The sequence below is a fragment of the Gobio gobio genome (assembly GCF_949357685.1).
Source record: "Gobio gobio genome assembly, chromosome: 15".
NCBI classification, from domain to species: Eukaryota; Metazoa; Chordata; class Actinopteri; order Cypriniformes; family Gobionidae; genus Gobio; species Gobio gobio.
The window spans coordinates 33,116,212-33,140,938 of record NC_137108.1 but is presented as its reverse complement, the minus strand read 5'-3'; the positions used below and the strand labels follow the sequence as shown (position 1 = coordinate 33,140,938).

Sequence of the window (24,727 nt, the reverse complement as noted above, 5' to 3'; positions counted from 1 at the left end):
ATTGACTTCAGAGTGCATAAGGCTAAAGGCTGACAAACATCCCTAGGCCACAGATAGGGTCAACAATCTCACCACGTGCCAACAATACCATGTGAATACAACTAGTGGAAAGAAAATCTGAAGATTCACACACATGATGACAAGAATAACTGACTTATTGTAAGATAAAACTATATTATTGTTTATTGACATTTATATACAAAAATAGTGTTTCAAAGTCTGTTTCAAGAAAGTAGTAGATAAAAGTAGCAGGGACTAGTTAAAACTGCAGTCAGCAGATGTGCACAATTGCATCAAGGAATTTTCTCAGCACATAGAGTCCTTGAATTAAGAATGCAGGTCTGAAAAACAAAGACACGATTCAGTAGTTGAAATGTTTAACAGACTGCCCATATTAAAAAAATCTCGATGAAATACATTACTGAAATTAAATAAATAAATAAATAATAGTTCATGTCAGCAGTTATGATGCCCAAACAAGCAGTGAATTCTGTAGGTTTTAATTACCCGTTTCTCTTCGGCTGTTAGCACCCCATCTGCGACGACCACTTGATACTGTCTGTGTTTTAGGCCACTGGGCAATTTGCGCATACGGCGTACCATAGTAGCTACTGTATCCTGCGACAGCAGTCTCCTCATTTCCCCAGGTGCAAACCCCGGATCAAAGAGGAGCAAGGACAGGTTGCCATTTACTTTCTGTTCCACTCCTACAATCGAGCGACTGTGGCCTGATCATAAAGACGGAACACGTACGTTATCTTACAAAGGCAATTATTTTTCTGTGAGGTCAATGCTATAAATTCACTTTATTCTGATTAAAGTGCTGTAGTTTACAATAGAAACCAGAGTCTTGGAATACCTTGGTGCTGGAGGTATATAGGTGGTAATGTTGTATGCACTACTTTGGGTGACAGTCTTGCACTCCTACTGGCAGAATGTGAGAAATATTGTTTTACCCACTCAAACATTCTGAGGTGTGTGTCTCCTGGGCCAGTGGGCTTGTGGAAATCCACAATTCGGGCTCTAAAATTAAGGACATTTAAGATATGCAATTAATATTATTTAAGTTATGTAAATGAACTGTACAAAAGTTTAGGGTCAGTAAGATTTTTTAAGATTTCATTAGTGAGCACATAAGTCTCATGTACTCACTAATGCTGCATTTATTTGGTCAAAAACTCAGTAAAAACAATAATATTGAAATATTTCTACAATTTAAAATATATTTTATTTTAATATTAATGTAGTTTATTCCTGTGATGTCAAATCAGATTTTTCAGCATTACTTCAGTCTTCAGTGTCACATGTTCCTTCAGAAATCATTTTAATATGCTGATTTGGTGCTCAATAAATATTTCAAATTATTTTTTGTTTGTGGAGCCATTTTTTTTTCAGGATTCTTTGATGAATACAAAGTTCAAAATAATTTATTTGAAATATAATCTTGTTTCAATATATAAGCCTTTACTGTCATTTTTTTTATTTATTGCACCCTAGTTGAAAAGTATTAATTTCTTTAAAAACAAAAATCTTAGTGACCCCAAAGTTTTGAATGGTAGTGTATGTGTGAATGTAAACTTGAGGCTTCAATATGTACTTCACACTAAAGGAGGTGAGAACTGCATAGATTTCTGTAGCTCCTATCCAAGCCCGTGTCCCCTGCAGCCGATGTTTGAAGTGTGAAGCACCCTGAGGATCTGCGCCTTGAGCCCACGCCTCCTCAATTATGGCCTGCACTCTCGGGATGCTGGGAACTGAAACTGAAGGAAAGTTTTATGATAGGTACTATTCAACAAGGCGCTAAGAGAATAACATGATGTCGCTGATGTTGTACCAGGTAAAAGGTTATACTGCTCCATCCTGTGCAAAGATGAAAGAAGCATCTGGAAGTTTCTGTAGCCACATCCCCAACCTTTGTCCCCCTCCGAAGAGGAGTAGTGATCAGTCTCAGCACAGAGCCACACATGAGCACAATCAGAGGCATCCCTCTGGTAGTACCTATACAGAGCTTCCATAAGTCCTGAAACAGAAAGATTAACCAGTCTAAACCTTCAGTTTTATGGATTTTCATTTTCTACAGGTTTCTGTATAATTTCAATGTAACAATTACATAATAACATAATAATAATAATAATGATAATAACAACAACAGCAATAAATTGTTATTAATGAAAAAAAAACAAAAAATAAATAAATCAATTAAATTAAAATGAATCATGTATTATAATGTATAATTAATTAATTAATTAAACATATATACATACACTACCGTTCAAATGTTGGGGTCGGCAAGATTTCTTAAAAAAAAAAAAAAATTCCAACAAGGAGACATTAAAATGATCAACAGTGACAGTAAAAAAAACATTCATAATTTTGCAACAAAAAAAAATCTATTTGATGTAATCTATTTAAAAAAAAGTGTGTTATGGTTTCCATAAAAATATTAAGCAGCACAAGAATATTTTTTTCTTGAGCACTAAATCAGCAAATTATAAATGACTGGAGTAATAAACATTACATTTTAGAAAATAAAAAAGCAGTTATTAACTTATTTTACTATTTTTAATATTTTAAATATTTCACAATGTTACTGTTTTTACTGTCATTTTGATCAAATAAATGCAGAGCAAAAGAGACTTCAAACTTTTGAACGGTACTGTACATTTAAATTATTTATAAAGATATAGAACTTTTCAGTCTAATAATTCACCAACTGGACCAAATTTGTCAAGATTACTGGTATAGCTATGATGCAGTCCCAATCAGACCTGATGTTTTGCTTCTGCCATCATCGACCCCGGAGGCCAGAGATTCAAGCATCTCCACTTTTTTCCTATGGAACTCTGCAGGAACCATCTGACCTCGAGAAACAGCCCTCTCCATATTCCTCTCCATTTGCTTGCGATAACCACCACTGTTATCAAGCCCAAACTGCTTCTAAAACAAATAAATACATTCGCTGGAAGATAAACTAAAGTCTTTTGTGGTGGGTCGACTTTTTTCTCTCAATTTTTTGGTGCGCATTCCTTGAATTCTCATAGTGAAGTTGTCGATAGCTTACCTGGAGCTTCTTAAAGTTCTCGGCTTCCCGTCTGCTCTCTACCTCCCTCCACTTTTGCTCCTCTTCCTCCTGAAGCTTCCTAGCCAGAGTCAGGTCTCCAGGTGAATGTCCTAAAAACACCCAAACCAGATGAACTTCAAGTCAGATGTTTTAACAAACCAAAGTTTTGCTGTGCCAATAGCTACAAAAGATTCCATGTTGATTAATTATAGGTGTCTTGTACTTGTGAAGACAACCTATGAAACTTAGGTTGTAACTCTAACAAACAATTCCAGGAAAAATGTCATATGCATTTGCGTACGTAATAATATTCACATACCTGTTGCAGGTGCTGAGCCGTATTCCAGATGTAGCTCAACATGCTCCTGTAGGGAGGTGCTGCTGGAACAGCTCAAAGAACACATTGGACACTCATAAAGTAACACACCTGGAGATTCCAATTAAACAGTTACAGTTTAGTTGGGTCATTGACTTTGTGAATGAGCAGAGATGCCAAATTCTTGCTAACTCACCTGATCTACCATTGCTTGTAGAAGATGCTTCTGTTGAAGTGCCAACATCAGGACCGGCCCCTTAAGAGGGAAAACCATATCAGAAATCAATCATAGAAAGTTAGTGATATACATTGTAAACATGCAAATATTCTTGATGTTTTGAGATAAGACACCTTCAGTCATGTCTTGGTCCTGTAAATGAAGCTCAACATGCTCTTGCAGCATAAAGCAGTCATTGAAGACCAAACTGCACATTGGGCATGGAAAGCCCCCTTCTGCCATACACAAAGGGAAAAGTATTAGCCTAATGGCTTAATGTAAAATCAGTTTTATGTTGTAAAGTCAAGAGCACCTTTATTAGGTGAGGAAAGGCGCTTCTGCTTTGATTTTCGATGCCCATCTTCTCTCTCTATTCTGGAGTTGGTGGTGGCTGTTTGTGTAGTTCCGACCAGTTTTATCACACCATTCGCTGTGGCTGCGGCAGGTGGTGAACTCTTTAAGCTAGTCGAGGTTTCCTGAGAAAGAGAGGTCCCTGTAATCGGCGTGGCCATCCCGTTTACCTGAAAGGGTGAAGGGTGGCCAGATGCCGGGTGTGAGACTTGAGATACCTTTTGTGCATTTTTCACATTGGAAGTCCTTGTAGTATTAGGACTTTGAGCAATCGAGCCATTTGAGGTTTTCTGTCCACTGTCAATCACTGTCACATTCATGTCCTTGCAGTCTTTTTCTATGTGTGCAGCGTTGATGTGGAAACTCAGCTCATCGTACGAGACCCCAGACAAAGAGCAGAACGGGCAGGCCATCACATTATCCATGTGACTCAGGAGGAGATGGGTTCTCATCTCAGCTTCAGATGGGAGCTCTTCACAGCAGATTTCACATACAGGCATCGTCACAAGGCTGGATGAAACGAACGGAAGAATAGTTTCAGCCAAAATGTCATAGTTATCACAGGTTTTGTTAGCACAATAAAACTGGGACAAATTTACAACCACTGCCATCAAGGAAAATATATCAAAATGATAGAGTGATCCCAAAAGCTTCTTCTTTTCAGCATTTTCTTCTGATTTTGCAATAGTACAGACCTGTCACAATGATTTTAACGTTTCTTGCTTTGAAATTAATGCCTGTGGGATAATTATACTGCCTTAATATTACAATAGAAAGTGGAGGAATTGCAGAAATATATGTATTACATAACAGTATAATTATATTTAATACAATTTTAACCATGATTGAGATTTGAGACCATAACCTTAAATGAGTGGAATAAGATTAAAGTGGTTGAAAAAAAGAGAAATATGTTAAACGTCTTATTATTTTAATATAAATACTATTAGTAATAATTATTTGTATTATATATTTGTGTTTCATGTCAATCTACTCCTGTGCAATGTTTGTTTATAAAAGACAAACGGGACAATATAATTGCATTTATTTGTGTGACAATTATTCGACAGCCAAAACTCATAATTGTGACAGATATGTTTAGCTTGGTAAATTTTTTGTAATGGACGCTTTCAAAATATAATTATCGATAAATTGCAAAAGTCTGAGAGGTGGCTATTTTACCTTACTTAATCTGAAACCTATATTTGATAGAGACGCTCCAGACGCGACATTAAGCATCGATTATGTTAGCTAACAATAAAACTGGACAATCCGGCTGTTACACAATAACATAACATAACATGTAAGTCTTCTTCTACCGACTGCACAACAACAAAAATCCACCCTAAAATTATCTCGAAATCGTATTTGTACGCAACGTACCTTTTTAGAGGTAGATATGTTGAATTGAACAATAACCCGTTTCACTTTCCATTTCTTATTATTGAATGAGGCCGCTTATGAAAACCGGAAACAGCAGCGGAGGTGACGTTCTCGCCATCATTCGACGCCATATTGCCCTCAGCTGGAGGAACTCGGGAGGGTCTTGAGAGAAATTTAAAAACACACGACCAGCATTTCTCTCTCTAATCTACGACTAATGGGTGAGTATTATACACAATCTAAGATGTAAATGCCTTTTCTTTTCAGGAAGCGAATGGGGCAACAGGGTGCATAGACAATTTTGACGATTATGCCAAGCTAGCACAACACGGTTAACGTTAGCATGTTAGCACAGAGTACAGTTTAGGACGAAAGTGGAAAAGCCTGCTGGAATTAAGTGATTATAAACCTCTAACGTATTAAAAGTGTGTTTGTGGCTTTATATGACTGATTTGATTTGTGATCTGTATGGTCTTGGTTCCAACTGTCCAGCTATTGCACATTAAATATGTGCTAATGCGCAACAGAAATAGACAGGAACATTTAGTTGTTTGAAGAGCCAAATAAGCTGTGTGGTATCAATGTTGGTACTGGGCGTTAAACGTTTAATGAGAACCATGGTTTTTTATGTAGTGTAGTATTAGTCCAGACTCCAGTCCTCACCTATTCATACATAAGCTGATCCAATTAAAACAGCATTGTTTACAAGTACTGCATTTGTGTAAACCGAGTATTTAGAAGGTCGAGAATATGGACTTATGGTTTGAAGCTTAAAGAGAACTGTTCTCCTAAAATTGAAACTGCTGTCTTCATGTTGTTCCAATCACAGCCTGTATGATTTTCTTTCTTCTGTTGTGGAACACAAAAGATGTGGGGACTGACAGCCCCCACAAGACACTCGTTCATCCTAGGAACACAAATGATGATCTTTTTGATGAAAGCTGTGAGCTTTCTGTCCCTCCATTGACAGCTAAGCAATTACAACGTTGACTACGTTAAAAACATTATGAACATTATATATATGAACTGAGCGGTTTGGCCCAAATGTTCCAAAGAGACACGATTGCTTTATAAGATGAACAGATTGAATTTTGTTTTTTATACACATACAAACGTTCATCAACTCGCACATCAGTTGTGGTAAACAGACCATTGAGCATGTTCGCTTGATGTGCAAGAACCAATGAGGTTCCTTCTCATGTCTTGCAAAGCACGTTTGAGCTTCCGCGCGTAGCTTGTTCTTGTGTGTCAAGCGGGTTCGTTTGAGCTTCTTTTTATGCTCACTGATGAATGTTTATATGTGAATAAAAGCCTATATTCAAGCTGTACATCATATAAGACAATCGTGTATCTCCAGAGAATTTGGACCAAACCACTCAATTCATATGGGTTAGTTTTACGATCTCTTTATGAACTTTTTGAAGTGACAAATTGGTAGTTACACGGCTGTCAATGATTTCATCAAAAAGATCTTCATTTGTGTTCCCAAGATGAACGAGTGTTTTACTGGTTTGGAACGGCATGAAGGTCAGTAATTAATGACAGAATTTTCATTTTTGGGTGGACTATCCCTTTAAATTACAGAAATTAATTGCAGTAATGTATGACACCCAACACTGTTCTGAACTGTGTTCTCAAACTAGCTGAACAACAAGAACGTTAAACGGATATTGAAGGAAGTTCAGCATGCAAAGTGTCAGTTAGCACTCAGCAGTGTTACACAGGAAATGCTAGTATTGACAATCATAATTGCTTTCAGATAAACCATTCCTTTTGGATTCACATGAGAATTGCATACTGGCTCAACCAGTTGTGTATCTTGTATGCATTGCTATAGGCTTGGAGTTGATGTGCAGAATAGATAACAGAAATTGAGTATCAGAAAGTGCATCTGACCACATTCCTTTGTCTAATCTGAAGACGCAATGGCAAGCCCGGGCAAAGAAAACTATCGAATGAAGAGCTACAAGAATAAAGCCCTGAACACCCAGGAAATGCGGAGACGGAGAGAGGAGGAGGGGGTACAACTCCGTAAACAGAAGAGGGAGGAGCAGGTTTGCCATTATTGTTTCTTTTTTTATTATAAAAGCACATTATACTACAGTTGTGTTTATGAAGGATTTATTGTACATTATGGAATAAAAGTGTATATATTGAAGAATACGACCGGATTTGTTTATCTGACACATCAGTTCTGTGTAAATAGGAAAGTAAATTGTTCTACCTTCTCTGTAGCTGTTCAAGAGGAGGAATGTGTCTATACCACCTGGGGATGAGTCCATGCTTGAATGCCCCATTCAAGACCCTGATATCAGCTCCACTGTACCTGTATCAGGTGTAAGTAATCCAGTCAGTTGTCAAACACTATCTAAACACTCTTTCCCTTACACAGATAATTAGACAGTAAAGTTTTGCCATGCTTGTTTATTTATATATATATATATCTCAAATTGACTATACTGCACTTCAAATCTAGCACAGCTGTATAAGTTGTGTAATAAGGAAGCATGTTATAGAATTATTAAATCTAAATGATGTCATTATATTAATATAAATTATTCATATCAAGTAATATATATTTTATGCTCCGAATGCTGAATTTTTTTGTGCAGAAATATTGTGAAATTATTACAATTTAGAATGACACTAGTTTCCATTTTTATACATTTTAAAATGATTTTATATTTTATTTGTATATTTTCTTATTTATTCCTGTGATGGCAAAACTGACACAACTTTTGGCAGCCATTACTCCAACCTGTCTTTACTGTCACTTTTGAGCAATTTAAAGGGGTGGTTGATCAGCTTGTTTCGAAAGCTTGATTGTGTTTATGGGGTGTACTGGGTTTATTGTGTTTATGGGGTTTGTTTTAAAAAAACACATTCTTTTTCACACATTTTACCTTTATTCTTCACCGCTGTGTCCCTTCTTGTAAAAATGGCCGGATCGCTTCCTGGTTCTATGAAGCCCCTCCCTCAGAAATACACATTGGGCTCAGATTGGTTAGCTGGCCCAGTGAGTTGTGATTCGCTAACCGCCTAGTGCACGCTGTCCGGAAACGTCTCGCGCCTTACCATTACGGGTAGTTGCATATGCTCAGGTGTACTGTAATAAACAGTAGGGATGGGCATTTTTGTCAATTTCTCATTTCGATCATCGATAGGTCTCAAAAACGAGTACTCGAGTACTCGGGGGCGGGGCATGTGCAGGGGGCGGGGCATGTCCGTCACTGAGATAATGAAAACTGTTATGAAAATGGTTGTTGACAAATACAAACGTGACATGAAAACAGGTATATGAAAACATGAACATATAAAACAAAAAATAACTGCTAGATTATGATGTATAAATGTCTTTGAAAAAGAAACATCTTTATAAAATGACCGTCTCAAATAACCAAGTCAGTAATATCGAGCATTGCCTTTGAGCTGAAACTGTGAAATAACACCACCCTGCAGAGCTTGCTAGTTGGTTAATAAACTCAACCAAACGCACCCTATTAATATGAAGATTATTATGAACCTATTACGACAAAAATCAACACAAAAGGACGTGAATGCGCACGTGAACTTCAGCGTGCTAGATTTGACAGGCTATGGTTTGAAACGGAACATTTTGAATGCGCTCTTCCCTTAACAACGCTGATACACGGACAACGAAAGCACACAGAAACAACATTTTATTAAAATCCTGTTCTCATTATAATGCTTTGACAGATTGACTCTGCACATCATGCACTTAATTGTATTATTCATGATCGAAGTGTTTACAGACATCACTGAGCGTTTTCGAACTCATAACGAAAAACAACTTTAAATAAACTAGTCTACTGTTAAAAAATACGAGAACAGTATAGCAGTGCTGCATTACTAATATCAATGATTCTGAGAAAGAAATAGCCTATCTAAAAAGAATATGACTGTCTCTAAACCATCATGTCGAGCATGAAATATGCGTTTGAGCTGAAACTGAAGAGAATGAACAGCCGGTATAACGGCAGCGCTTTGCTAGCTTATTAAGCTCAACCAAACGCTTCTTATATTAGATTAATCAGATAGACAACATAAAAGTAATCTTACAACGTGCATCTGCAGAAAAGGACGCGAATGCGCACATGAACTTCACGGGCTAGTCTGAGTGTTCTCGCTAGTTTCTCTGTTGATCAGTTGATACACACTAGTTTCTCTGTTGATCAGTTGATACACACTAAGCACAGATCATTGACAGCATTCTATTTCTACGTCATTATAATGCTATGTAGGCTATGACAGATTCGCGCTGCACATCTTGCACTAACCATTTAATGATCAGTGATTCCAGACATCACTGCAGTGCACGCCTCAGTTTCCCTTTATTTCGCCGCGGTCTGGAGGCTGTATAACGCTAAACAATCAGACCTCCGGTACCGCGCAAAACGAAGCAATAACCAATAAAAAAAAGAGACAAATATTTTTTTTTCAGGGCGATCATCGTTCTCATGATCGATGATCGCTGTCACGTTCGAGTACTCGATTACTCGACCACTGTTGCCCATCCCTAATAAACAGTGGCATCAATATTGCCTTATCAATTTGAGCCCGAATTATACCCGGAGAATATTAGTGAAGAGGATCGAGCAGAACCTGCGCAAGAACGGCTGATACAGGATCTTTCAGAATGATGTTTTTTTTTATTTGTAAATCTTCTGTTAGAGCCAAACAGTGTTTCCCTTTGTTTACATCCTTGCTGCAGCATAAAAATAATGATAGAATCTATTCATGGAAAACACATCAACAAAGAATAAAACATACTTGCAGGTTGTGGCCCATAAATAACAGCTTCTGCTTTTAAAGTGGGAACTGCTGTCCTCTGTAAAATGTGCAGCACAGAGATCTATATTTGGATTATAATGTTCAGGGAGGTTCAACCTTTTGACGGCATGGCAACAACACTACTAACTCTTCCTCTTCTCAATATGGCCTTTGTTGTGTGTTTCCAGGGGCGGGTTTATGTAAATTGTAGGGTTAGTGATGTCACTAACCCACGAGAAGCTCGTTGTAGTCTCTACCAGCCGTTTGTTGTAGTCCTTAAAAATCTTACTGACAGACATTAAAATGTGAATGTTCAAGACCAAATTATGTCAATTTTCCTGGTTCATTTAAACTTTTTTTTAAATTCCTAAAGCACATCTAGTATGAACATTATGTCAATCTGTGCAGGAAGGAGTTATAACCCAAGACATGATTCAAATGATCTTCTCTGAGGATCCAGACCAGCAGCTCATAGCCACTCAGAGGTTCAGGAAGTTGCTCTCTAAAGGTTGGTGTCTTCATTCCTAAGTCTCATAAATTCAAGGATGACAGTTATTTAAAGATTACAATGTTATTAATTTCCTTCAGAACCCAATCCTCCCATTGATGAGGTCATCCTCACACCTGGTGTCGTCAACCGATTTGTCGAATTCCTAAAAAGGAGTGATAACTGCACTCTGCAGGTAAGAACATGTCATAGTTCAAGCTCTTTGAAAGCTGAATTGCCATTACAGCCAAGCTCTAAGATGGTATTGTTGCTTGTTTTGACCAGTTTGAAGCAGCCTGGGCTCTGACCAACATTGCCTCTGGGACCTTCCTACACACCAAGGTGGTCATTGAGACGGGGGCTGTGCCCATCTTCATAGAGCTGCTCAACTCGGAGTATGAGGATGTACAAGAGCAGGTAATATTTGCAGATTTTAACCTGGTTCATACCTTATAGACAATAGCTGGTTTATCAGAACTCCACAGCACCATGAAAGTAATCTGTTGTGTATAACTGTTTTCGCAGGCAGTGTGGGCGTTAGGAAATATTGCTGGGGATAATGCAGAATGCAGAGACTATGTCCTCAACTGTGGCATCTTGCCTTCTCTTCAGCAGTGAGTGCCTTCTACTAATTCCAAAACTGCAATTGTATGCGTTTATATTGTTAGCTTTTAAGGAAGTGTATAATACCTGCTGGAAGCTATCCATTATCTCAATAGCGCAGGTCCCTACATTTTTCAGATTCAGATCCCTACATATATCAGGAAAATGCCATTTGATGGCATTAACACACTCTAGCTAATATTCTGAGCTGTGATGTAAAATGCAGACAGGGAAAATATAAGTCTGTTTCATGCTTTTAAAAGAGCCCTTCTAACAAATTGGACACAGTTAACTAGGGCTGCCACTGACTAAAAATGTTTCAAGTCTGACATTTATGATATAATTTAATTGTTATAATAATTTAATAATATATAATTTAATTTAATTTAATATATGTACTCGGACCCGAAACTGAAACCAATTACCGCTTTCAGTTTTCGTGGCTGAGAAAAAATATTATATGTAATATTGTTCTACATTACAGAGAAACAAGTCTTGACATTAACACCCGCCAGCCCGCCCTATGCAGTGTCATGCAATGCGGTCACTCCTACTAGCTACTTTGGCGGGTTGAATTTTATATATAGTATGTGTTTTTTTAATTGTAGTCTTTTTAAAAAGGCATCTAAAATAATAAAATTAGTGCAATGCTGTGTTGTAAAAAAGGTTTTATAATATATATATTTTTTTATACATATCGATACTGAAATATCTGAAACCCTTCCAAGAGTCACCTCCCACAAAATAGATACACGATACCAGCTGTGCGTTCTCCCCTCACTCTGGTAATTTGCTCTGGTTGAATATTGTTGGTGTTATAGGGCTTGAATTTTGGAGTGGGATTGAGCATATTGCTCAATTTTAATTTCAGCAGCCTAATTACTTGCTGCCAGATTCTGAGATGATATTAAAAAATATCTATATGGCAGTTTATCCCCATGGTATTGGTGTTAAAATTGTGACGACTTGCATTTGTTACATTATGTGAAAATGCTGAGTGGCTAATAACTTTGGAAAACCACTAGCCACAGTGGCTGGTGAGCAAAAATGTTAATGTCAAACCCCTGCTCAAGCGTGCACACAAAGCCTGCTGCAGCGCAACGGCAACAGTAATGATTATGAATGTGTCGTAAAAAAAAGGCAAAGAGACTGTCTGAACATTTTAACAATTTATTAATAAACTAGTGATTTCTGTCTCGTCATATCCACAGTATAGGAAATGCATGTTAAAGTACGCATGGAGCAAATGCGGTACTAATTTAGCTTCCACGTTCCGCACAAACACAAGTGCGCCTAATAATAGTGCACATTTATCTAGGTTAACATTAATGTTAGAGCGAGTGGCCATGTAAAGTGGCTAATGTTAGGCTACTACTTACAAGTTTCAAATGATAAGCCATGTCTGATGTCAATGAATGTCTGGATTTACTGCCACATAGACCAGCCAACGAACTGTCCATCACGGACTGCGTGACTTTGCCAATTCCTTTGGAATTTTTTTCCCTGTGACTAACCGACCAATTAAAATTTAGTCGACTAAGTCTCCTCTCGTCGACTAACGGTTAGTCAGCCATTAGGGGGCTGCCCTACTGTTAACATACATCTACTATACTAAAATGCAACTTAGGTTATATACACATCCATTTAATGCTGAATGCTGATATACACAACCATTCGGTGCTGAGCAGGGCTTAAAAACGGAAAAAAATATCAATCGGTTCACTCCGAGCAGAATCGATATTATAGCGTTTCCGTTTTTGCGTTCCTCAATAAACATTACTGTTCCGAAAACGGTTTGATATGAAAAAATACCGGTTAATAACGTTATTTTAATTTAGCCTATACTTTAAACAAATATGTATAAATAGACTTATTTTCACTCAATAATAATAATATAACGCATGGTAATTAAACTTGAATATTTATTTCATAACATTTTTAAAACCAGAAATACATGCATTAATTACAAAGCATAAACAGCGGACCTGTTTTAATGGAGCGTTAGACAATCGAAAGTGGTCTCTTTTGCCGAATTATTTTCAGAAGAGTGATAACATTCTTTGTACATAACTTTTTTTCAACACGACTTGTTTTAAAAATTGCATGAATAAAGAATAAATAAACTGGATAACTATTGCTCTTTTAATGCACCGTCAACTGCTAATTTCAAAGCAAACACTGCGCAACACGTCCTTGGATCACATAATCAAATTCAGTCAGCTGATAAAGCTTGATCATTTAATGCAATATAACATACCATTTAATACGAAGCATCAACCGTCTATATAGAAAACATTTACCTGTCCTGTATTGGCAATCTGAAAGACTATAGGAAAAATGTTTGATAGATGCTAGTAGCCTGCTTGGACAGGCTTAAACAAAATCCATAAACTAGCCTAAATCAGTCTATTTGAGCTTAAAGTCCGTACTGCTTATTTAAACGTTCGAAAAGAATGTCCTCCAATACCTGCGCTTTCATTGATGACCTCAGCAGGGAAAGAAATGTACTTGAGGCATGTAAATGCGCGCTCTACACTGACTTGCGTAACCGGTAGATTCATAGATGATGGTGCGCGGGCATTTCACTCACGCTTGATCCGTCAACGTCACATGCTGTAGCTACTCTATTCATGATTGGTCACTGCCAAATTAAAATATTAAAGAGAACGATAAAATAACGTTATTAACCGGTTAATGGTCATTTCAAATTTACGTTTATGTTCAGAACGATTCAAATTGATTTTGATTTCGTTTCCGTTTTTGTTCCTCTTAAAATTTCGTTCGTTTCCGGTTTTCGTTTTCGTTCCTTGAACCGGTTCAGAGCCCTGGCTGAGTCAATAACATTTTTAAATGGTTTTAAAAGAAGCCTCATCATGGCTGCATTTACTTGATCAAAAATACAATACAAATAGTAATATTATGAAATATTACAATTTAAAGTCATTTTTATAATTTTCTATATTTTGCCTGTAATGGCTGCGGAAAATGCAGCTTTGCCATCACTCTAACCGTGTGCGTGCGTGTGTGTTTTAAAGAAATACTTTTATTCATTCATGTGTGTTTGTATTATAGCTGCACGATTTTTTGTTTCAAATAGAGATCACTATTCTTCCACAATTCTGAACAGTCAACAAAATGAATGATTCAATGACTCTCATAAATATAAATACTTCACTTGTTTCATTTAATGGATGAATCCACGTTTTTGAATCTCTTGAATGATTCAGTGACAAATAGCCTACTTTTTGTAACAGTCACTTATCACCACCTTGTGGCATAACTATGTAATTGATACAATCTTTATTTCATGCTCAATTTACTTAATTTTGCTATCTTTTGATAGCTGTGTAGACATCAGTGTTTATATCTGAACTATAAACTTTTATACTAGTACTTCTGTGATTAATGTGAACTTTTGTAACAGAAATAATGTTACTGTGTGGTTGAAAAGACTGTGATGCTGTTTCATAACTGCTCTCTCTGGTTCAGAGACAGTGTGAACACAAACAGATTTGAATATCTGCTGTAATAGTACTTGTCAAAGGTTTAATAGACATGGCTGAATTGATGTCATTAAGCAATGAGATCCTGTGTGCTGCTTGATAAAATTTAATATTTTTAATATATATAATATTTAGTCAGAATACACAGCTGTGTATGCTGTCAATGTTGAGAGATGCTTTAAGACTTAAGTTGCATTACCTAGGGTCCAATAAAAACACTTCCTGTCAATCCCCCTCATTGTATGGATTTTAAAGGGGTTCAAAATGTATGGAATTTCTCAGTTCAAAGAATTAAAATCTTGTTTTTGATTAGGAGCCTTATTCTCATAAGAACAACTAAAACTGAATAAACCTTTCTCAACAATCATTGTTTCCCACTCTCAAATTGCTGGTGTGTACTTTGTGACTTGAGATGGTGTGCTTATGTTTCACTGTGCTGCATAAGACTTTCACATGACCACCATCTAGTGGTCTGATCGGTTTTATTTTTCCCTCGTCTCTGCAGGTTGCTTGCAAAATCAAATCGGCTCACTACCACCCGGAACGCCGTGTGGGCACTGTCCAACCTGTGCAGAGGGAAAAATCCCCCTCCGGACTTTGCAAAAGTGAGTTCTCAAACCAGTTCTGGATAAACCACTTTCCAAATGCATAGTTATCAAATTTCAGTCATACACACAAACACACTCTTTGTTTAAACAAGCGTTTTTCCTCTGTAAACATGTTACATATAATGACTAAGCAAATGTTCCTTTTTCACAGGTGTCACCAAGTCTGAGCGTGCTCTCCAGATTGCTCTTCAGCAGTGATCCTGATGTTCTTGCAGATGCCTGCTGGGCACTTTCATATCTGTCAGATGGACCCAACGACAAAATCCAGACAGTTATTGACTCAGGCGTGTGTCGCAGGCTGGTGGAGTTGCTCATGTGAGGAACAGACATGCTAACCCAAGCAATAAACCTTGTGGTATCTGTTTTACCACTGATTTAGGCATAAAATCCATCTCTTTTGGCTATTCACAGGCACAGTGATTACAAAGTGGTGTCCCCTGCACTGAGAGCGGTGGGGAACATTGTAACAGGAGATGATGTTCAGACCCAGGTAGTGTAGCTCCTTTGTGATATGCGACGTTGTCCACATAGTGTCAAAAAGGAACCGTTTTCTGATCTGTTGTGCTGCTCTGTCCTACGCCAGGTGATTCTGAACTGCTCCGCTCTGCCCTGCCTGCTCCATTTACTTAGCAGTCCGAAGGAATCCATCAAAAAAGAGGCCTGCTGGACCGTTTCCAATATCACCGCTGGGAACCGAGTGCAAATCCAGGTGCTTCAGCCAGACTGTGACACTATAATATTATTACACAACACACATTGTGTCTGAAAAGCTGTGGCTTGATGCTCTTTCTGTTGCAGGCGGTGATTGATGCCAACATATTCCCAGTGCTAATCGAGATTCTGCAGAAAGCCGAGTTCCGCACCAGGAAGGAGGCCGCGTGGGCAATAACCAATGCCACCTCGGGAGGCACGCCAGAGCAGATGAGGTGCACTGTGGGCTCTTTTGCTTTGCCTATTACCTCATTCTTGGAATTTGAAAGGATTTATTCTGATTGAGGAGGACTCATTGCTGCTCAATATTTTTCAAATGTTCTGAGAATGTTAATATTAGTTTTCTTATGTAACGCACGCTAAACCCCTCACATGCTGCCTCAGGTTACCATTTACTCATAATCTGTTTTAGGACAGGCTTGAAGAGCTTAGTAATTATGCTGGGATTTGGGTTAGATTTATAACAGTCATTAAACCACTGAGTAGAATCAATGCGCATTTTTGGCCTGTAGATGGCAGTAATGGTCAGATCAGATCACATTTTGTGGTTATGCAAATACTAGGGCTTCCAATTTAGCACATTCATTTAGTGCACTTAATTATAAAAACAGGAACACTATTAATCATATGTTAAAAGGCCGTAAAAAGTCATTATTTTTTTATGAAGTGATATTTTCGTCTGATGCTTGTTATATTTAACCGACATATTTTTAGTGGTTGTAATGTTTTTTTTACACACAGGTACTTGGTTTCTCTCAACACCATAAAGCCCATGTGTGACCTGCTCACAGTGATGGACTCCAAGATTGTGCAGGTGGCTCTGAATGGTCTGGAGAACATCCTCAGACTGGGAGAACAAGAGTCCAAACAGAACGGATCGGGCATCAACCCTTACTGCGCTCTCATTGAAGAGGCTTACGGTAGGCAGGCGTCACCTGATGCATATTTTAATGATTATTTCCAGGTCTAGAAATGTTATTTATAAATAATTATTGTCATTATAAATATTTCTAATTAAGCTTGAAAATATTAACTTGTTAGAACTTTTGTGTGCAATTGAATCTTTAGAAAAAAATCCAATAATCTCAGACAACTGGAAAACTACTGGAAATGTCTTAATAAAAGAGGCCTTTTTGAAAAGCCCCCCCCCCCCATGAAAATAAATCACAATCCACAGTGGAGCTATATAGTAGAGTTGGGGTACTCAAACTTGGACTCAATTTTGAATTGACTCGAACTTGTCACGAACTCGGGTGAATTTGTACTTGGACTTGACATGGACTTGGACATTTTGTACACTGGATCGCAATGCGTGACTAGGACAATGTCTTCAAAGTCAGCAATAATTTGTTTTGCTTATGAAAATCATAAAGAGTTGATTTGCAAGAAATCCGGTAAAAAGAAGCACTCTGTGGATTTGCAAATTTTGCAAATCAACTCTTACTGATGTGTCTGGCATGACTTTCTACCGACATGTTCAAAGAAAACCTAGAGAAATGTAAATTGCTTATTATAACTTTTAATACCAACTTAAATCCAAATAACTTAGGGCTGGGCGATATGTCGATATATATCGGATTTTTGTGTGCACACACTTAAAGCGGCAGACAGAAATGAGGCCGCCTCATCATGCATCATCAGTAACGAATTAGGCAAATCTAATGGTTTACACTTGGACTGTCAAATAAACTCACATACATCATGTCAAAATGCAAGTCTGACGGAGTATTCATGTAAACACAGTCGGTTATGTCTTAAGTAAATGTAAACAGTTAATCGTTAATATCGCAGTCCAATAAACCTGCTGCCTTAATGTTAATCAAACAACAAAAGACTAAGAATATCACTCACTCTACTGCTGACTAACTTTTGTGTGTGTGTGTGTGTGTGTGTACACACACACACACACACACACACACACACACACACCTAAAGGATTATTAGGTACACCTGTTCAATTTCTCATTAATGCAATTATCTAATCAACCAGTCACATGGCAGTTGCTTCAATGCATTTAGGGGTGTGGTCCTGGTCAAGACAATCTCCTGAACTCCAAACTGAATGTCAGAATGGGTGATTTAAGCAATTTTGAGCGTGGCATGGTTGTTGGTGCCAGACGGGCCGGTCTGAGTATTTCACAATCTGCTCAGTTACTGGGATTTTCACACACAACCATTTCTAGGGTTTACAAAGAATGGTGTGAAAAGGGAAAAACATCCAGTATGCGGCAGTCCTGTGGGCGAAAATGCCTTGTTGATGCTAGAGGTCAGAGGAGAATGGGCCGACTGATTCAAGCTGATAGAAGAGCAACTTTGACTGAAATAACCACTCGGTACAACCGAGGTATGCAGCAAAGCATTTGTGAAGCCACAACACGCACAACCTTGAGGCGGATGGGCTACAACAGCAGAAGACCCCACCGCGTACCACTCATCTCCGCTACAAATAGGAAAAAGAGGCTACAATTTGATCCACGAGCTCACCAAAATTGGACAGTTGAAGACTGGAAAAATGTTGCCTGGTCTGAGTCTCGATTTCTGTTGAGACATTCAGATGGCAGAGTCAGAATTTGGCTTAAACAGAATGAGAACATGGATCCATCATGCCTTGTTACCACTGTGCAGACTGGTGGTGGTGGTGTAATGGTGTGGGGGATGTTTTCTTGGCACACTTTAGGCCCCTTAGGGCCAATTGGGCATCGTTTAAATGCCACAGCCTACCTGAGCATTGTTTCTGACCATGTCCATCCCTTTATGACCACCATGTACCCATCCTCTGATGGCTACTTCCAGCAGGATAATGCACCATGTCACAAAGCTCAAATCATTTTCAAATTGGTTTCTTGAACATGACAATGAGTTCACTGTACTAAAATGGTCCCCACAGTCACCAGATCTCAACCCAATAGAGCATCTTTGGGATGTGGTGGAACGGGAGCTTCGTGCCCTGGATGTGCATCCCACAAATCTCCATCAACTGCAAGATGCTATCCTATCAATATGGGCCAACATTTCTAAAGAATGCTTTCAGCACCTTGTTGAATCAATGCCACGTAGAATTAAGGCAGTTCTGAAGGCGAAAGGGGGTCAAACACCGTATTAGTATGGTGTTCCTAATAATCCTTTAGGTGAGTGTGTATATATAAAATTGCGATTTAAGCTTTGAATTATTTGATTAGCTTAGCTTTTTGACAACTATTTACAATGACACTAATAATTCTTCATTTTTGATAGGAATGCAAAACTAATCAGTAGTTATTGATATTCTGAATGGAAATATCACACGCAAACCTGTACATATTCAATCGCATAAGCGCCCATTTATTTTTGATTACAGTGCTTTGGTACACAACATAGGCTACAAACTTTCAGTCCAAAATTGCGCACGTGGAGAAATAATGTATTCACATATTTACCTCATATTTCTTTAGAAAGTATAGAACCATCATTTCTTAATGACTCACAGAAAGCCAATCCAACAGTCAATATTACGTGATAATAATTCCCACCTTATACGATGATGTAAACTTCAGCATTCTGTCTCATAATACATTTATGCATCAGTTTATTATATATGATAATATATAATATCTATTTTTCCAACCGAGGATAAAAATAATTCGGCAGAGGCAGGGATATTTAGACCAGGAGGGGTAATGATTATAATATAATATTATTATTATTAAATAAGCGCACATTTGTGTTTGATTAGCTGTTTTTTGTTTGACTGATGTTCCTCCTCAGGCTTAGACAAGATTGAGTTCCTGCAGAGCCACGAGAACCAGGAGATTTACCAGAAGGCATTTGACCTGATCGAGCATTACTTCGGGGTGGAAGAGGAAGATGCTAGCATCGCTCCGCAGGTGGATCAGAATCAGGGCCAGTACATTTTCCAGCAGCCCGAGGGACCGATGGAGGGCTTCCAGCTCTAACCCTTGTACCTGTGCTACTGGCCAAGCTTCAGGCCTTGCTTCCTCCATCCTACCTGGAGTCTCCTCTCCCTCTCTCTCTGCAGTGCAGGACCTTCGCTCCAAGACACGGAGACCCGGCTCCGCTACTCACAGCAGAGATGACACCTGCGCCCCCCAAATCCAACCCACTAAATCTTCTATTTCCATCCTACCTATCTTCCAAGCTCCTTTATCGAGAGAGAAGATCTGTGAGGTGAACCAAGGAGGGCATTGCTCAGAGTCTGTAGTTTAAGTCCAGTTGAGACTTACAAAAGGCATCTTGCTTTTATTATTGTTGTTGATGTTGTTATTATTATTATTAGACATTGGCACTGGTGTCCTGTAAAGTAAACTTTACTCCATGTCCCTTGAGAAATGTGAAACTACCTCTTCAATCAGAAAATAAAGTGTTTGACAGACACCCAGCCTTTAGCTCTGACAGTTCTCTTCTCTTGCTAAGTAAATGCTTCTATGCAAACAAATATGTAATTTTGGGGTGGCAGAAATCACAAGGTCTTTTGTTTGGCCAGAAAGAGTAACTAATGTATTTGCATTGATACATTTGCATTGGATGTATTCCTTGACTTTGTGTGCCATCACACCCACTGTATTTGTTCACGATGCATCCTGAGGGCATGTCAAGCCTAGTTACACTATTTATTCTGCCGTTTTGTAAACTAGCAGCAAACTGCTGACCTGGGAGATTCATAGCCGTATTTATTGTGCTCTTTGGAAGGAACCGGTCTGTGGGCTCCAGCTGTTGGGAGACCAGCACTATAGCCCACTTCCTCTCAGCACCCACTTTGCAATTGCGTTAAAAGCGTTGCATGAAATTATTTAAGTGTGGTCGCGTGATCACTAGGATGCAGTTGTTTGTATGTATGCATATCATTCTCATCTCACCTGAAGGTGTTTCTTTTTGTGCTTACTGGCTTTAATTTGATTTATTTAATGTCACATGTTAGAAAGTGTTGAGATGTAGTAAAATGTGTATATTATATATACATTGAGGATAGAAGGAGGAAGTTTTTCAGTGAAATGGTCTTGGTGTGCAGTGAAATACTAATGCAAGGAAAGCGTCTTTTTTATAACATTCTTCATTCGAAGAACTTTCTCATACGTCCCCCCTCTAGTGCTCAAATTTCCTTTAAGGAACCTGTTTAAATCCTTTTTATTTTGAATCGCTTCAGCTGATTTTACATGCAGAAGATTGCCTTTGTGATGAAACCTGTCTGGCACAAAGTTCCTCTCAGTTCTTTGTTTTTGGTGTGATTTATTTACTTCCTCCTCATGTTCTGCCCGTAAATGACACCCATTTTCCCTTTGAAATGAGTTTGATCCAAATAAGAGATATAATAACGTAAAGTAAGTATATTTACACACAAGAAAAACATTGAGATTGTAAAATTAAACTTTATCAAGCACATTCAATTGTGTATAGTTTTGTAAAATTTCTCATGTTTGTACAATGTTTTCTAAGTTTGGGTTGTTTTTTTTCGCATAAGAAAAAAAAAACATCTGTATTTTAAGTTATCATTGGTACAAGCCTTCAGTGTAGAGGAGATTGTTGCTTTCCTCGAGGACAAATGTTGATATTGTGTGAAATGATGTAGGCAAATAAACAGACAAATAAAATGTTCTGTTGCACATTTAAATAAGTGTACTGTTGTTTTAATTGAGCAATAAGGAGCGGAAGACCTTGCTGAATATAGGCTGCTTAATTGCATCCGTTCACGCAAAACGCTTTCTTGCGAAGCGCAGCCTCGAGTCACAAGAACGAGACGCAGTTCAAAACAGTTGAACTTGTGCTTATGGACAACGCTCATGCGCACCGTAATATATTTGCACAGAAAAGAAATTACAAAGCAGTGCAGTGAAACGCAGGAACCTTATGACTGCGAATAAATGCTGTGAATACAAAAGGACATACCAAGACAATATAAAATAATAAAAAAATCACTAGTGGATTTGATCCATACAAGATCCTAGAACAACCTACCATATCTAACATTCTTGGACGTGTGTGTATATATATATATATATATTAGGGGTGTAACGGCACACGTATTCGTATTGAACCGTTTTGGTACAGGGCTTCCGGTACGGTGCACGCGTGTACCGAACGGTTATGAATGTAATGTTTAACAGTTAACAGTCGCAGGGCCGGCCCTGACCAATTTGCTGCCCTAGGCAAGATTTTACTTGGTGCCCTTTGTATCAAGGTTTAGCACTACATGTTTTCAGTCTAAGTTGCGGAAACACTGGTACTGTTTTATTTTTTTAATGCATTGATGTTTTTTAATTTTTATTGTTGTTGTTTTATATGATGTCCAGTCCATTCTACCCCGTCATTATGTTCATGATATTATTATTTTTATTTATTTTTTAAAGGCTGATGATAGTTAAACTATACAAAAATAGCACCAATGCCACATTACAGCCTAAACATAAATCACGAGTAGCCTAATTGCATCTAGCACTCATGCACAAACTATTGAGAACTAGCAAAAGTGTTTGTTTTCCAGTAGATGGCAGCAAACTTCCACTAATATGCACATTCATGTTTTCACCATGAATTAAACTTTGGAGAAATTTAGATATTTAATGTGAAATTTACATAAAATGTATCTATTTTAAATAAACCTGTATATAAATATCCTTACTAATTTCGGAAAATACATTTTAAGATGTCCATATGTCCCCTTAAAACTGCACGACTGTAGAGTAAAAACATTAGGCTATTAAAAAAGTGATATTACATGCGTTTAAAAAAAACAGATATGATTTTTTTTTTTTTTTTTTTTACAAAATACACTGTCTGTGGCCACTGGAGAACCCAGAACAGCTGCTTGCATATAGTTTAAGTTAAAACTGGAATTAATTAGCATACATTAGTATTTTACTAATATGCAATTAAATAAACTGTTCATTCATTACATCACTTTACCTCTGTCTTTACACTGCAAAAAATGCTCTTCTTATTTAGTAATTTTTTCTTGTGTCCAGTCCAAACATCAAAAAATTCTTAAATCAAGATGTATTTACTAGTAAAATGACATAGATAATTTTTCCTTGTTTTCTGGGGGGAAAAATCTAAATGAAGTGAGTTTTAGCTTAAAACTAGCACAATTATCTGCCAAATGGGGTGAGAAGAATTATCTTATTTCTGTTTGGGACAGAAACAAGAAACAAGATTTCAATCAGAAACAAGATTATTTTTCTCACCCCGATAATTTAGCTTGTTTTAAGCATAAACTCACTTAAGAAAAAATATTATTTTACTTATCTAGTAAATGCATCTTGGTTTAAGAATTTTTAGATATTTAGACTAGAAACAAGACATAAATTCTACATAAGAAGAGCATTTTTGCAGTGTTTCCCTTATCTTGCCTGCATCAGAGGGCTTCTGTTTTTTATGACACTACAATCCGGCCATCCGTCATAAATGATCAGGCAACTTACACCGTGTCTACACCTGGAGCGAGCGGCCAAGCACCCTAAAAAATGAAATCAATCCTGTCTACATTAGATGCGGCGAGAGGCGACGCGACACAACAAATTCCATAAGTTAAACTGATCGCGCGTTATATTTCTGACGCACTTCAAGTAGCTCGGCGGGGGGAGATTGATGAGGCGGACCAGGAAGATGCGGCGGACTTAGTTAAGTTTTTTGCGCTTTATTTGGTAATATTTCAAATTAATATTAATAAAATAGTATCAGTAATAAATTTTGGCGCCCCTATGGATGAGTGGCGCCCCTAGCATTTGCCTATTCCGCCTATGCCACGAGCCGGCCCTGAACAGTCGGCTTGTTGTAAGCGCGGAACACACTTCAATCCGAGTTCCCACACGAACATATTAAGTATTCAGTCCATATTATCATGAAATTCAAACTATAAATGACGTTTTGATGCTCTTTAATGTGCGTGACTGATCAGTGATCACTAAACACAGTTCAAGTGGCCGCGTGACCGCGATCATTTGTGAACGGTGCACGCGTCGAACGGTTATGAATGTAATCTTTAACAGTTCACTGTCGGCTTGTTGTAAGCCCGGAACACACTTAAATCCGAGTTCCCACACGAACATATTAAGTATTCAGTCCATTTTATCACGAAATTCAAACGATAAATGCCGTTTTGACGCTCAATGTGGCGTGACTGGTCACTGATCACAGTTCAAGCGGCCGCACGCGTGAACGCGATCATCTGTGAAGGCGATCGATCATCTGTTACTAAAGATTCAAGAATAAACATGAATGACGATCTGAAGGTATGCTGAGGATACATTACAATTTACTGTCATGTATATATGTGGTGTAATCGCTAAATCAGTGTTTCAACTGCGGAAAGATGTCAATATAACTGCTTGTGAACTAAACAATGTCATGTAACGTTAGCATCACATTTACCTCAGGCAGTCATTCAGTGTCCACAGAATTTATTCACTAGAGAAATCAACTCTTTCGCTAAATATATGCTCTATATTAGCCGTTATATTCATTATATTCTACTTAACCTGTTAGTGATGTCTTGATTATTTCATGCATGTTAAATAAACCTGTCATGAAAATGACAGACACTGTATATTATATTTCAACAACGATTTGGAGAAAAAAACTATTTTATAATTAGATTTAGAAGTTAATGCAAAAACTGCCTTATGTGAAGTTTACATATTTGCACACAATGTGTTATTTGAGTGTTGATTATTATACCTAAAAATAAATAGCAACTGAATTTAGGC

At 37.8% G+C, this 24,727-nt stretch overlaps 2 protein-coding genes across 3 annotated transcripts; one reads left to right on the top strand and one right to left on the bottom strand.

Moving 5' to 3' along the window:
* Nucleotides 1-159: 159 nt before the first annotated feature.
* On the bottom strand, nt 160-5,466 carry zufsp (zinc finger containing ubiquitin peptidase 1). Of its 2 annotated transcripts, XM_079837840.1 has the most exons (12): nt 5,329-5,466; nt 3,908-4,455; nt 3,729-3,830; nt 3,574-3,633; nt 3,381-3,488; nt 3,062-3,171; nt 2,769-2,937; nt 1,835-2,020; nt 1,598-1,760; nt 860-1,023; nt 508-728; nt 160-341 (listed from the first exon to the last, which is right to left on the bottom strand). In XM_079837840.1, the coding sequence occupies exons 2-12, from the start codon at nt 4,443-4,445 to the stop codon at nt 294-296; spliced, it is 1,869 nt and encodes a 622-aa protein (XP_079693966.1). In that variant the 5' UTR covers nt 4,446-4,455; nt 5,329-5,466; the 3' UTR covers nt 160-293. The 2 variants fall into 2 exon arrangements, with proteins under 2 accessions (XP_079693966.1, XP_079693967.1); XM_079837841.1 differs by lacking the exon at nt 3,729-3,830 and having other exon boundaries at nt 340-728; nt 5,329-5,395.
* Nucleotides 5,425-21,633, top strand: kpna5 (karyopherin alpha 5 (importin alpha 6)). The gene is made up of 14 exons (XM_079837842.1): nt 5,425-5,549; nt 7,249-7,382; nt 7,564-7,665; nt 10,528-10,627; nt 10,708-10,802; nt 10,892-11,023; nt 11,132-11,220; nt 15,218-15,317; nt 15,472-15,635; nt 15,732-15,810; nt 15,904-16,029; nt 16,119-16,246; nt 16,773-16,951; nt 19,776-21,633. The coding sequence occupies exons 1-14, from the start codon at nt 5,546-5,548 to the stop codon at nt 19,961-19,963; spliced, it is 1,620 nt and encodes a 539-aa protein (XP_079693968.1). The 5' UTR covers nt 5,425-5,545; the 3' UTR covers nt 19,964-21,633.
* The last annotated feature ends 3,094 nt before the right edge of the window (nt 21,634-24,727 follow it).

What these genes read in the sequence shown, in the direction of transcription:
- zufsp (XM_079837840.1), bottom strand. Translation starts at nt 4,445, where the DNA reads ATGCCTGTATGTGAAATCTGCTGTGAAGAGCTCCCATCTGAAGCTGAG. An exon ending in CGGCTCAGCACCTGCAACAG is followed by an intron (nt 3,172 to 3,380) that starts GTATGTGAATAT and finishes GGGTGTTTTTAG; the next exon opens with GACATTCACCTGGAGACCTG. An exon ending in AGAACTTTAAGAAGCTCCAG is followed by an intron (nt 2,938 to 3,061) that starts GTAAGCTATCGA and finishes TATTTGTTTTAG; the next exon opens with AAGCAGTTTGGGCTTGATAA.
- kpna5 (XM_079837842.1), top strand. An exon ending in CAGGAAGTTGCTCTCTAAAG is followed by an intron (nt 10,628 to 10,707) that starts GTTGGTGTCTTC and finishes AATTTCCTTCAG; the next exon opens with AACCCAATCCTCCCATTGAT. An exon ending in ATCTTGCCTTCTCTTCAGCA is followed by an intron (nt 11,221 to 15,217) that starts GTGAGTGCCTTC and finishes TCGTCTCTGCAG; the next exon opens with GTTGCTTGCAAAATCAAATC.